At 47.8% G+C, this 14,495-nt stretch overlaps 1 protein-coding gene across 6 annotated transcripts in view; it reads right to left on the bottom strand.

Annotated features, from left to right (window-relative positions):
* Positions 1-3,254: 3,254 nt before the first annotated feature.
* The window catches only part of FLNB (filamin B, beta), a 74,458-nt gene continuing 63,217 nt past the window's right edge, over positions 3,255-14,495 (bottom strand). For 5 of the 6 annotated variants that reach the window (XM_014943201.1, XM_014943202.1, XM_014943203.1 and 2 more), the window contains 8 exons: positions 13,960-14,226; positions 13,373-13,510; positions 13,167-13,282; positions 11,205-11,337; positions 9,534-9,710; positions 6,909-7,127; positions 5,775-5,978; positions 3,255-5,068 (listed from right to left, as the gene is read on the bottom strand). In XM_014943201.1, the coding sequence (XP_014798687.1) occupies positions 4,881-5,068; positions 5,775-5,978; positions 6,909-7,127; positions 9,534-9,710; positions 11,205-11,337; positions 13,167-13,282; positions 13,373-13,510; positions 13,960-14,226 (1,442 nt within the window). In that variant the 3' untranslated portion in view covers positions 3,255-4,880. The remainder of the gene's footprint in view (positions 5,069-5,774; positions 5,979-6,908; positions 7,128-9,533; positions 9,711-11,204; positions 11,338-13,166; positions 13,283-13,372; positions 13,511-13,959; positions 14,227-14,495) is intronic. The other variant, XM_014943205.1, reaches the window with a different exon arrangement.

Here is a 14,495-nt window from a genome sequence, read left to right as displayed (position 1 = left end):
GTCCTGCTAAGCAACAGCCCCACCACCTGCATTGCTAATACACCCCACAAATGTCAGAGCAGCTCAGGGCTTCTGGGTGGGTGAAGGGGGACGTGTTTTGGACACACAAAGTACCCTGTGCAGTCCCAGGCCTGGCATGGACCAGAGACTTCCTGCTGCAGTAACATCACCAGAAAAATTAAGTACACTGGATTATCTTTTTATATTTTTATATATTTACACACACACATATTTAAAATACTTCAAGGATTAATTTGAAATAATTTAAAGATAAAATAATTTAAACTATTAAAATAATTTAAATATATTTAATTTAAGATAATAACTTACACTGACACTGGAAAGGGCAAAGAGGCACCACCAGCCCCACGTTCAGCCCTGCCTGTCACCAAACACCCCAGCTGCCACCAGCTCACCCCAGCACTGCCATCACAGGGGACATGATTTAGCTCATGGATAAAGCAAGGCACCTGGTGCTACACCCCAAACCATACACTCCAGGCAGCAGATGGAAGTGCCCATGCCCCTGGCACAAAATCTGGGGGATTTTCCCTAGAAATGATGCACAGCTGGGCACTGGAGCCCTGCAGAAGGCAGCTTTGTGCCCAGCCTGAAGGACACCCACAGCAAACCAGGACCTTTACGAGGGTCAGGGTTCCTGACAGAGCCAGGCCTGTAACAAGCTGCCTCCCCCAGCTAACACGAGACCTGCTGCATCCTTTGTCTCAGGCACAATACAACAAAAGGCCTCCATTCACATTTGTGAGCAGTGCAGAAAGCAAGGGCCCCGCTGCCAGCAGCGTGCTGCACGAACTACGTGGGTCTGGAGGGGCCATCAACCACCTCGACTCCTCCCAGGAGCAGCCTCCAAGGCTTTGATCAGAAGACAAGTGGCGGATGCTCTCCTGATTGCATTTCTGCAACAGAGCTGCACAAAACAGAATACAATTCTCAGTTTTGAGCAACGCCCAAGTATGCAAGGTGTCTGCCATGCTGGCTCCAGAGATGGCCACCAGAAACAGACGGAGTCAAGGCCAGGGACACCCAGAGGAATCTTAAGAAGGGACTCCAACAGCTCCCCAAACCAAAGGTGGCCAGCAGGTAGCAAATACAGGCGAGACCCCAGGGTATGGCAGGAACAAGAACAGCACAGGGACAGACACTGCTACAGGATGGGCTTGTGCAGTGTGGAGCGAAGGACAGGCTGAGTGAGCAGGTTGTGAGGAGCTCCAGCTCCTGGACATCTCCACTCCTTCTCCTTGCCCACTAAAATGAACAAATGCTTCTGGCATCAAACCCCACCAATACCAGTCAGAGTGATGGGATGCTCTTGAGAGTTACCATCCTTGGGTAACTGGTGTGCTGCGAGGACTTACCTTCCACCACCCACCAAAACATCTGCTGAATCTTCTGGAGGTGCAGTAGGTAGGCAGCAGGTCCCAGCAGGCTTTCCTATGTGGCAGTGCCCTGAATTACGGGCTGCCCTGGGTCACTGGCCACGAGCAGGCAAGGGTCCAGCTGGCTACTGAGGGCACTGCCAGATCTAGCTGAGTGCCTACAGGACAGTTTCAGCCACGAGGAGGGATGGATGAGTTCCCAGTTGCACCCATAGGCTAAATCCTACTGCAAACCACCACCAAAGAGAGAGATTATAAACAAAGAACCCAAGTTCAACTAAATTAGCAGGAAAAAAAAACAATTCCACAGCTAGAGGCAAAAAAAACCCCATACCAGTCCTCTGTAAATAATGAAGAAAGCACAAGTCTACCCAGCAAGAGGCACTGAGACACCAGTTAGCTGATAGACCACCATCCCAGCCCCGCAGCTGCCTGCTAAGGTGGGCCCTGCAAAAGGAAACTTTCATCAAGGTGCCAAAGGCCAAAAACAGAGCACAGTTCCCTCCAAAGCACCGTTTTGTACCCAACACAAAGTCAGTCCTCAGCTGCCAAAGCTGGTGGAGTTGGCTGAATGTTGTTACCAAAATCAACACAGCCAAGTTGCACCCAAAGCTCTTCTCATCAGCACCACCAGGTGCTTGCTGTCCTTAGCAAGTTAATTTTTGTGGCCACCCCACAGCTGTCAGTGCCCAGGCAAGGCAGAATTGCTGGCTTGAAGCAGAGCTCAGCTTTTGCTGGAGGTAACCTCAGACAAGGTAACAACCAGGGTCCATCACCTGCACCAACTCCCATTAATTTCAGCGAGTGCGATTAGACCAAGATGCCAAGGAGTAACAGGCAAGAGAAGTCCAGACAAGAGCAGGGTTACCGGGAAATAGGAGTTACACAGGCTCAAGGCTCTCAAGGTTTCCTCAACCCAACAGCTGTATCCAGGTTTTTTTGGTTTGTTTTGTTTAAAAACATTAAATAGGAGGTTCAGGCTGACGTAGCACAAAGCTAATGAAACACAGTTAACTATAAAAAGGAAATAATCTGATAAACCTGGGGCAGGAAAGTCCTTGGCAGCCGCCGCGTCTCAGGTTTCAGCAGGGCTTCCAGCGGGAGCCGTGTTTGGGAAAACATCTGCTGGTTTCCATGGCCATGCGCTGGAGCCGGCCGGCCCCAGGTGCGGTGGGAACCACCTTCTGCAAACACAGCCCCAGGGACTCGGAGGAGCCAGCGGGTGCCCTTGGCATCACCCGGGATCAGACCCATCACTCCTCCGGCACCTCAGGGGACACGCTGCTCTCCAGCTCCCCAGTACCCGGGGTCTACAGCACAACCATGCCCATCACTCCTCCGGCACCTCAGGGGACACACTGCTCTCCAGCTCCACTGCCCCAGTGTCCGGGGCCTATGGCACAACCACAGGCCATGCGCTGGAGCCGGCCGGCCCCAGGTGCGGTGGGAACCACCTTCTGCAAACACAGCCCCAGGGACTCGGAGGAGCCAGCGGGTGCCCTTGGCATCACCCGGGATCAGACCCATCACTCCTCCGGCACCTCAGGGGACACGCTGCTCTCCAGCTCCCCAGTACCCGGGGTCTACAGCACAACCATGTCATGCCCCATTCACACTCCACGTGCTGCTGCTCAGTACCTTTATGCCACAGCTTAAACTTTTGCCATACATTTTGTTTTAAGGGGAAAAAAAGAGAAAAAAAGTGAAAAAAAAATGAATGGCACTGAGGTTATGGCCAAGTTTTTCAGGGCTCCCTGCACAGCCCGTGGGCCAGGGGTTATTCGGTCTTGCCTAAAGCTACTGCATGCTGCAGTTTTAGTTTGAGCTTTACTGACTACATATGAAAAGAATCCAATGTTGTTTTTAACATGCACATTTTAATGAAGCAAAAATTTCTATTTAATAAGTTATAAGATACAATTTTACAATCCTGCATTTTATTCCAGTTTATTTTGTTTTTACTTCCTAGTTTACAATGTAATGAGCATTTCACATTAAGGCACAAAAAAAGCACAGTAAAAAAACCCCAACCTTCTTTTATTTCCCCAATGACTGTGCTGGAGAGTAGTGCATCCACACGTAACTACAGAACCGTAAGCATGAACTTCTCCCTAGGGACAGACAGTGACGTTTCAACAGGTTTTCAACAAATCCTACCTTGTCCTAATTGCAGAGTTAAAGCTCATTTGGAGAGTTTACTAAAGCTCCAGCAGCTGACAGCAATTCAGATACGCACTCGGGAAGTAGCACGGAGTAATCCAGGACAAACAGACAGGTTATAATGGAAGTTTTCACTCCCTGACCCTCAGCAGGAATGCCTTTTGCAGCACGAAGGGGATTTCAGGAGAGAGGAGTGTGCTTCAAGCATGTCCTTGGACTGAGATATAATAAAGCAACTTGCACCAAAGATGGGTTTGTTGATTGGTATTGCTATTATTGGTAAATTCGCACACCCGCCCCTTCTCCTGCCCCATACCCAACCACAGATGTGGGTCCCATCCCCAGGCTGGCCTCTGCACCATCTCAGCCAGTCTCCTGGCCACAGCCCCCAGGGAAGCCACTGATCACCCTCCCAATGCACTGCTGTGCTCTGACCTCCAGCAATTCTGGGTCCTGCAGGCGAGAGTTGCACCTGGCTGGGCAAGTTTAGGGGCTTTGTTTAACTCAGACAAACCAGGGAGTGTTCTTAAAATAAATCAAAAACAGTGTGGGGAGTTACCTGTAAAATTACAGAAAACCTCACCAGAATCCCAAGCTAATTAAAAACTGCGTTGCTAGCATCATGGCCAAAAACCTACCTCTCTAGATTTACAAGGCGTTAACATAGAAAGGCTGAAAGCTTCCAGGAAGTCATTTTCAGTCTGCTTTTGGTGTGCTATAAAAGATAAACTTTTCCTAAATGTAAACCATTAGCAAAGCATTTTCAGAAACATTTTAAATTTGAGTGGTAAAGCCACCTTTAGTAGCTTTTTATAATGTTAAGCGTTAAAATTGATCAAGTATACAAAGGCACCTATTATAGTACCAGTTTTACCTCATTTCTTTACAGAAAAGAATTTGAACTGGGGACAGCCCAAGTCATATTCCATAACTAAAACGTAAAGTCTCCAGTCAAATAAAATCAGTAGTTAAGATACCCAATTACAAAGACAAATTCCAGTTTTCAATTAACACCTAAAGTCTTTAACATCCGCAAGGGAAATTAGTGTCTAGTCATCCACATGATTCTCCAAACATGAACAGTGACCCGGACAGTACTGCGAAGGTACAATTTGAGGAGGACATTAAATAGATTAACATTAGGTTGGTAAGTAGGATAGAAGTGAAATGCTTGTAAAAAATAAAGTTACAGAGTTTACTTCTGACTGTATTGAAATGTGAGCCGTGTGTATCTAGATACTGCACTTTGCAACAGGACTGCACCCCGAACAACTCTACATCTGGAACTGCAAACGCAACGATCGACTCCGAGGCTGGACGAGTTTAAGGAACGGTGACGTGGAAGGGGCTCCCGGGGATGTGCTCGTCACCCCATTTCACCGCCAGTATATAGTCACCCCTTTCCTTGACGACGTACGTCACGTTGTACTGATGGCTGCCCAAATGCTTGATGGAGACCTCCTCGCAGGGTATTGTAGGTCCGTGGACGCCAACTAACAACATATTTGAACCTACAGCAAAATAACAGACAGTCAGCATTCCTAAGCTTAAATGAACAAGCATGGTTGTACCATAATATATTCGCTCCATAACATAAGGATTTTGTTGTTTTTAATTCACAGAGAGGCAGTCTGAGGTACGGCTAAGCAAATTGGGTACAAGAAGGAATTCTATTTAAAAAAGCCCTCAGCCTCATAGAGGCAAGGGTTTATTTGTGCATTTCACCAGACCTGACAGACCAGGATCTAACCAGAGCACAGGAGACATTAACACTGCTTGTGAAAGAGAGCAGGCACTGCCTTTTGAGGACTTCATTAGAAGTTAATAGCAGAGACCAGTGAAGACAGCTGGCCTGTAATCCGCCCACCACAAAGCTCCCAGGTGATGCCGATCAGCGCTCAAGGCTTACAGGAACACCTTGCACCACGCACCATAATGCACCACAGGGGTTGCTTAAGTTCAGGAACCTGTTTGTTCTCATGCCATAACCCAGTGGTTTCTTTCAGGTGCACCTTGCTCAGATAAAGCCATTTGGAGAGGAACTGGCATCTTTACAGCCTCTATATTAGCATTGATTTGTTGAGCACAGTGTAGCATTTAGAGTTCTTTCTTTAGAACCAGATCATCGCCTCGAGCTCTGAATTTTAACTTTGCAAGGCTGGTTCAGGGCAAAAAACGTCCAGCTAAACCACCCTGACATCCAGCTCGTCCCTGTACCTGCTTTGCTGCAGTCCACGGAGAAGGAGCTCTTCTGACCCACAAAAGCCTTTGAGAGTCCTGCTCCTCGGGAAACCACTTTGCTAGCATCCGAGGCGGATTTGGGGATGGCGCTGTAGCAAGTTTCAGTCGACGACCTTGTCACGGACTCTACCAGGATGGAAGAAGTTTCGTTGGCGCTGCCTGGGCTAACCAGTCGCTGTCCTGGAAACAGAAAAGACTTCTGATGTTCTGATCCACCCCATCAAAAAAGCATTTAAAAGGAGGTTTCAAAACCCTCCCAATAACAAGCATGCATTCTGCATCCAAAATGCATTTTTGGAGAGGAGCAATTTCCTACTTGGGTTTTTAAGCCGACATCTTCCAGCAACGCTGGCAACAACCCCATCCCAGAGCCCTGGAGTGGTTAAAGGACCACAGGAACTTCAGGATTCATTAAGCAAAGCTGGCCGCTTAAGAAGAGTTAATTGTGCTCCAATCACCAAAAATTACTCAAGTTGGCAGAAAAGCAGGTGCAATTTTGCAATAACCCATTTTGAAAGCAGAGCATGTCCCAGCCCGGGGGAGCGCAGTCCCTGCCGCCGCTCCCAAGAACATCACCACACCATGGGCACCAGGAGAGGGTTCACTAGCTCAGGGGAAGCAGTGGAGATGAACTCCAGCCTGCGCTAAAACACAGCACTGAAGAGAGAAAGAGCTTCCTAAACCAGCCTTCCTCACATCATCTGAAAGCCTCCCAGATGCTACTGACCTTTGCTTAGGTGACACCCGCACCAAAATGAGACCAAGAGGGGCATCACTTATACTACAGGTGACCAGGTTTCAGGCTTTAGGGGGGGAAATGGATAAATAAATCATATTTCCCTACTGCCAATGCAACACCCTAGCATTAGGTCAGGATTTAATATTCCCCCAGGAAGCTGTTTTACAGCCCCCCACTGAATCAAGCTGGCAAGCTCAGTGACTAATGCTACTGAGATCCCTCATCTATGCTTTGGAGGTGATGGACAGAAACATTTAGCTTCTCGTGGTTTTGGGCCTCTAGACCTGAATTCTGCCCTGTCTCGGAGGGACATATTTGCTGAATGACACAAACTACTTCAGGCACAGAGTAAATACTGGTTAGCTTTTTACCTGTAACCTTTGCCTTGAAGGGGCTGCCCACTATGTGGTTAGGTCCACCATATTTAACTCCAATTAAATAGTTTCCTGGAGCCATAGGTGTGTACATGACTTTGTAACCTTCTGGAGTTTCCTGGCAGTCCATTTTCACCTTTGATGGCCCTTCAATTGTAACAGAGAGGGTACCTGGACCAGCCTTGGTCGTGTTAATGAAAAACTCCGACTGCAATCCTAGAAAGACGTAGCACAGTAAGACACACTCTTTCTCACACCCCATGTTACAAAAGCAGCCTGTTATTAATAGGAATGGATAATTTGGTGCCAGACGAGGCTGCAGGAGGCTGAGGGCAGGGAGGGACAGCGTGCCTCCCCCCAGCATCCTCGCACGGGCCAGCCCCAGCCGGGGGCTCTGCACCCCGGATCCCTCCACATGACCGCAGAAAAAGGGGTCATGAGAGCCCTTTAGGACCAAAATGGAAAGATTTTGGCATCAAAAGACCAGCTTGGAGAGAAAACTCTCACAAGAAGAGCCTTTCTACTCAGGGCCAGAGCCCGTGCTGACACAGCCTCCTGCTTGGGAAAGCTGAGAGCCATCCCACTGCCTGGACTGAAAATCAGCAGTGAAGAGCCCACAAGAAAGGGATAGAGATGAGGGGCAGGAGGTCTCCTGGAGGAGACGGGTGTTTGAACCACTGGGCGACAGCACTCCAAGCAGTTTGTGGAAACAAAAGCTTGTTTAATTACAGCATCTGGTTAACACAGCTGAATTATTGCTGCTAATACTAAGCCAATGATACGATGCCAGCAACACAAGAAAAAATTAAGCAAGGCTTTCAGCCCCCAAATAATTTACTGTCAAGCTCTGGCTTCAAATATTTATGATCTTTGGGCCGTTGTATCAGACTCTGCTGAGGAGGAATAAAGTGCTTGAGCTCAATCAAAACCAGGATGGTTATGGGAAAGTTTACTACAGCTGCAACTGAAGCATGCAAGCGTGGTGACAAACTAGGGAGAAGTTTCTAGCTCCTCCACACCAGAGGCTGCTGTGTTGCAATGTTGGAAGAACCCGGCTCCCACAGAGGACTCTACCATCCTCCAGCCTTTTAGCAGTAAATCCCACCGGCACCGCCTGCCCAGGAGGAAAGGCCCTTGGCTTGCAAGGCACACCGCTCAACCGGAGGAAAAACACATCTCCATGGCCAACAACCTTCCCAGCTCCTCACCGAAGGCTCCTCGCTCCCGAGTCACTGCTGTTTCCTCCTGCCCCCGATGAAGGCTGGCATTGTTGGAGGCTGCAGACCTCCCGGGGGGCCATTTCAGGTGCTCAGCCACCGGCTATTGAAACCTCCACACTACATCATTGTTCCCAACACTGCTCGGCAGCTCCCAGGGCACTCGGCTTTTGGCAGCGGCCAGGATTCAACAAGGGGGCACAGAGTAACTTTGCTGAAGTTAAACAGTCTATTTAGATTAAAAACAACCCCAAGCAGCTTTATAGAAGGAGAAAAATTCCCCTGACCCTGATGCATCAGTGGCTAGTATTAATGAGTGCTTTTGTTTCCACCTATTAAAGCTGCACAGGCTATAATGTCTTTATTTAATGTAGTATATCTGCATGTTTCCAAAACCAACTCCTTGGTTTCTCCAGAACAGCAGAAGCTTTGACTAACTGCAGTATAATTTTTTTTTCCCAGGGAGAAAAAAAAAAGGTATGAAATTGAATCCATAAAAGACAGCAGTAGATAGGGCAAGAGGAACTAGCTATCATCTTACATATCAAAACAAAAAAATATAAATCAGTTTTACTCTGATATTCACCTCTGTGTGTGGCCCAAGAAAGCACACAATTAAATAAAATGAAGTGCATATCCTGGAATGTTTTCATACTTTCTCACTAAGGCCATAAATCATATAAATGAAAAAAAAAAAGCCTAAACCCTACATTCTTGAGTTAAGAACTATCAGATGGGACATGGGGCAGCCGCAGCAGATAACCAGGTGTCAGATTCCCAAGAAGAGTCAGCGCTCACGCTGCATCTGAAGCACGTATAGCACAAACACAACAATCCACCGTACTCCCTAGAGTTTACACATCATTATTACATTTAACTTGAAGTTTCTCAGAGGTGCCAGCACTGGAGTAAAGGTAACTGGGTACACCCTCGTACCCATTTAATAAACACAGGTATGCAAGTTAAACAAGACTCCTTCAACTAGACAGCCAACTCAATATCTGCACTCGCAAAAGCCTCCGGCCTTTGCAGGCCTCGTGTTCACATGTGGAAGGGAGCCAGAGCATCTCCGGTGCCCCGAGGGACCACCGACGTGGAGCTAAGCTAACCGGCAGAGCCGTTCCCAGCTGTTAACCAGTTTGAGTGAACTCGTGCTGCAGTTGCTGGTTTACAGAGGTTTTAAGTTTGTTAAGGCTCAGTATGGCCTGCAGACTCACTGATCGATGGTTATAAGACTTGAGGAACATGCGAGAAAGCAAAATTAGCTTATGCCCAGAGAACGTGGGTTAGTTCAGCTGCCTTAGCAGGGAAAGTGATGTAAAAATGTGCCTAGGAACAGCTCCTGTCTCTCTCAGAAAGCCAAAGCACAAACAGGTCTGTATCAGAGCTGTAAAAGAAGCGTTACCGGTGGTCCCGCTCTCCAGGCCGGAGCCGTACGCCGTGACGAGCGCGGGGTTGCCCGCCTGCCCGGGCTCACCAACACGCACTTTGAAAGGGCTGCCCACCACATGGCTCCCGTTGAACTTCACGTCAATTGAGTGGACGCCGTTTTCATGGGGGATGAACCGAACGGCGTACTTATCTGCAAGAGAGAAGTGGTTCTTCTGATGTATCAGTGATAACAAGAAACCAATGAAACAGCAATTAAACACAATGCAGGGCTGGTAAGCAACCCAAGCAAGGCTTAGAATCATAGAATCATCTAGGTTGAAAGGGACCTTAAAGATCATCTAGTGCAACCATCAACCTAACTCTGACAAAAAAATAAATAAGAAATAAGCAATTAAAAATATAATAATCACTAAACCACATTCTTGAGGACCATGTCAACCCGTCTTTTGAACACCTCCAGGGATGGTGCCTCAACCACTTCCCTGGGTAGCCCATTCCAATGCTGGATGACCCTTTCCGTGAAGAAATTTTTCCCAATATCCAATCTAAACCTCCCCTGGTGCAACTTGAGGCCATTTCCCCTTGTCCTGTCTCCTGTGACTTGGGAGACAAGACCGACCCCCGCTTCTCTACACCCCCCCTTCAGGTAGTTATAGAGTGCGGTAAGGTCTCCCCTCAGCCTCCTCTTCTTCAGACGGAACAACCCCAGCTCCCTCAGCCTCTCCTCATAAGACTTACTCTCCAAGTCTCTTATTTTGATCACAGCTGAAGCAAACTCAGCTACTCAAGCTCCTTAAGCTCATATTTAGGCAGGAAAATGCTGTATTTATCACAGGAGGTGTCATGGGTTGCATTTTCACCTTGTCTGCTAGGACCTGATCTCAGCTGTCATCTCGTCTGCAGGGTGAGTTTTAGGGTTATTTGCCTCACACGTGCACTGAACATGACAGCTTAATCACAGCCCAACCTGTCAGCGGTCCAGGGAGCCGCGCAGAGAAGCAAAGCAGCTGGAGAGACCAACTCTCACCAGCGGGCTGAGCCTGCAGCTCTCGCATCACAGACACCGCACCTTTATTTAATAAAGTCATTTAGCAATTTGCTGATATTTAATATTTTTGATTGCATGTTAACCCAGAGGAGGGACTGATGTGCCCCAGCCGGACAGCTGCTGTCTGTCCATAGTACAGACCATAACTCATTCAGACTTCAAGTGAAAAATAAAAGCTCATTGCTGAAACAGGTGTTGAGCTTTCTGTAGTATTTGCTTATGTTCAGCTTCCTTGACGTTTAGTATGAAGGAGTGAGTGCGAGTTAAAAATAAACTATTAGTCAAAGATGGAAGCATAGCTTTGAAAAAATAAACTTCTTCCCTGGCTCAATTCAACAATCACATCATATTTCATTTATGACTAATATCACTGTACCTTCACTAGCAAAGCCAAGACTTAAATAACTGTATCTTACATAAGGTTAGGGCTCAGCCATTCCATGAGCTATCTAGGAAATCATGGACATAACCCTGACCGAACAACCCTTGACACCAAGCAGTCATTCTCCGCACAAAGTCCTTGTCCCCCGGGTACACCGGTCGCAAGCCAAAGGGACTAAACCCCCTCATGACAGGGCAGCGAGCCTGTTTTGAAGATCACCTGGTTTATTTTGACCAACGTAAAGCCGTGCTCACCTGGCTCCAGCTCAGACACGTGGCACTCTTCTACAGCTCCGGAGGGGCTGTGGACTTTAGCATCGATCTTGCCCTTTGCCCCGTTCAGCCTTATAGCAAAGGATGCCGGCTGATTAACTTTTAATCCAGACTCCTGAGAACGCAACAGTCAGATTATCAAATTTAAACTTCTCATTTCAAACAGCACAAGATTTGAGGCCAGGAAACAACCACTTCAGCACAATTTTCTTTTTTCAGATGTCAGCCAAGGATATAAAGTTGTGACTTGCATTAACTCTCAAATCAGAGGCTCTCTCCCACTTAGGGGGTGGCAGATTTAGGAGTCGCCCATGTTGTCTAGGCCCATTTTTCCCATGGTAACAGACTGTTTTTGGAAGCCAGACAACTTCCAAATCAGGCAGAGTCAAGTTTACAAGACTATTCACCCATTATCACTGAGGTCAGGCCCCAGTGTTCAGGCACTTGATTTAAAGGATGTTTAAGCTTTAGCTCCATTTTCAGCCCGTTCATTCATTCCAGATTCATTCAGGGGAAAAGCCTCTGATAATCCAGTTGTCTGAAAGAGTAATAGGCGTGTTTATATTTGCCACAAGAGGCTGCATTTAGAACGCCACCACAAGACATCTTAACATGAGAAAGTAATTTAAGACACGAAACCAGATGTTGCCGTGCTGTCAGGCCGTCGGTGGAAGGCGAGGCAGCTCGACATCCCTGCTGCACCGCTTCCCAGCCACGGCTGCCCGTGCAGCACCCAGCAGTAACATCTTACGCTCAACATACTTTACCTGGTTTTGTTTTCAACTAAATCCTGAAGAGGGAAATAAATGTAACTGAGTAGAACTGAGGTACAAAGTATAAAGCAAGTCCCTGATGCGGGTTTAGGGGAGGCTGATGCTGCACACTGTGCTCCTTTACCAAATACTCAGCTTTATCTGCCTCTCCAGGACTTAATTGAAGCGAGTATTCCTGTCAAAGAGTCTTTAAATGAAACACAAGAGAAACATCAATACCACAGCGACTAATTAACGCCCTTGTAACTCCTGGTTAGAAGAGATACTGTCAGATCAGGCTGTCGTGATTCATTTACACAGCCAAGGTGAAGGAGTCCTGCAGCCCAGGCAAACTCCCAGGGAACGCAGCTGGGACATATCCAAAAAAAAGCCTCAACTGAAGTACTAATTGCTTATCACAACTCGACGAGGACTGAGGTACAGTATATTTAGACACAAACTCTCAGTCTCACGTCCAAGTTTCTGGCTTTGGAGATTTAAGTCTGGCCTTTAATGTTACTTATATTTCAATGCATGTAACCACACACACAAATGATATGGTGAGGTTACCAGATGAGCCCAGACCAACTACAAAGCTGTGATTCACTCTGAGATTCGCTACTGTTCATGAATCATCTGAGCTGCGACTGTGTGGTTTCATGACATCAGCCAGAGCAAATCTGCGCTCCCACTTCATGGCGGGGCCCCCTCCATCTGCCCACGCCGACGCTCCAGCACGGCTGCAGCAACCTCCCAGCTACAGCCTGTGGAAACCCAGCTCTTCACCACTTCACATGTGAACTGAGTAACCCAGTACCAGCATGATCACTGGTGGTTCACATCCATGTTTCAGTTCTCCTTGGCCTTCCCCTAGCTAATGAGGTAGAAAGCAAGTTTTAGCTCCTCTAGTGTTATTTCTAGAGCCTCTTATTCTTAATTCCCAAGTGTGACCACCTGTAATACACTCAGTTGAGCCTTCTACCTCCAAATTCTGGCTAGCCAGAGCTGGGCCAGCTCTACTGGCACAAGTTACCAAGGGACCAAACCTCTCTAGCTGCAAGCTGAGCTTGAAAACAAGCACCAACCAAGGCAAGGCTACTACTAAGAAGAAAGGACAACCATTTTGATCTTGGAGAACAAGGACGAAATCAGTCTGTGTGGCAAGTTGTGGAGATGTTTCCTTATGTCTCACCTGAAGGCTAGTGACAGTGAGCCTGCGAGCATCATCGGAGGGGGCGACGACAGGAACCAGGTAAGGGCTTTCAGGAATGTGCTCATCATTGAACTTTATGGACACCTCATAGTTGCCTGCAGGGAGAAAAGAAGCAGTGAGTGTCCTTAGTTTCTGTGAAAGTAGCATTCAGTGTTACTTCAGTATGATTTGGTCTTGGTACATACCTGGCTCTTGAACAACGTATGATACACCACAGGATCCAACTTTATGGTCCTCAAAGGCGATTTCTGCTTTACTCGGGCCTTCTACAGCAATAGACAGTCCTCCAGCTCCAGCTTCCCGTGTCCATATGCTGAACTCAGCTGTCGAAGCACAGGAGAGCACACACAAGAGTAAGTTTGCTGCTGCTTGGTTGCAGCTTCTTCCTAACAGACTGTGCAGCATCCCATACTGATGTGTATGAGGAACAGTACCTCATCCCATTAGCCTAGGTGATAAACATTTAGCAGTTCCTCCAAGAGGTTCCTATTATCCTTGAATTAGCCCTGTACAACACACCTTACAACCTCAAGCTCATCCTATGAGAGCAGTCAGTTTCCAAAATGTGGACTTTCAGACTTCTCCATCCACATGATGCAGCATTATTACTTCTCCATGTTTCTCCACTGACCACCCCTGGCTTGGGGCGACCCTACAGTGTTACACCAAGCTCTGCTCAAGCTGTCAGAGGAGAAGCCAACAGAAACCAAAGCACTGCACTGCAGACCAGCACACGGTGGGCACTGGGGCCTAGCAAGAACAGAAGACTCACCTGGGACACCCGTCTCTCCACGCTCCAGCCCTGGGCCTCCAGCTCTCACTTTATGGGCTCCTCCCTCGCCCAGTGGCCCCACAGTGAACTGGAAAGGGCTGCCCGGCACTGGCTGCCCTCTGTATTTGACATCCACAGTGTGGACCCCCATTTCTTGTGGCACAAAGCGGACGCAATAGGTGTTTTTGTCAGCTTCTACAATTTCAGCATCAAAGTTTCTTCCAGAGGGACTAGTTACCTGGGCTGTCAAATCCCCACAATCAATTTCTAACAAGAAGAGAATAAAAAAAATGCAGATTAGAAAGTGACAAAGGGGTTTGGCATGTTGTTTTTGGAAGCAGGACCTGAGCTCAAGTGATTACACAGCACAAATGACCAAAGTGGCACGTAGGTGCCCATTTGTACACCCAGCTAGATGCATGCTGCTGAGCAGCAATCCCAGCCAGCCACAGCTTACCGGGTGCTACGGAGGCAGATGAAGAGGCTGGGTAAGTGCAGCCAGCTAGGACTGGCCTATGTGATTCAGGTTTGCCAGA

Source organism: Calidris pugnax, unplaced genomic scaffold, assembly GCF_001431845.1.
Source record: "Calidris pugnax isolate Ruff unplaced genomic scaffold, ASM143184v1 scaffold128, whole genome shotgun sequence".
In the NCBI taxonomy this organism is placed as follows: domain Eukaryota; kingdom Metazoa; phylum Chordata; class Aves; order Charadriiformes; family Scolopacidae; genus Calidris; species Calidris pugnax.
Note: the sequence above shows the minus strand (reverse complement) of the source record. Positions and strands in the feature narration are given on the sequence as shown.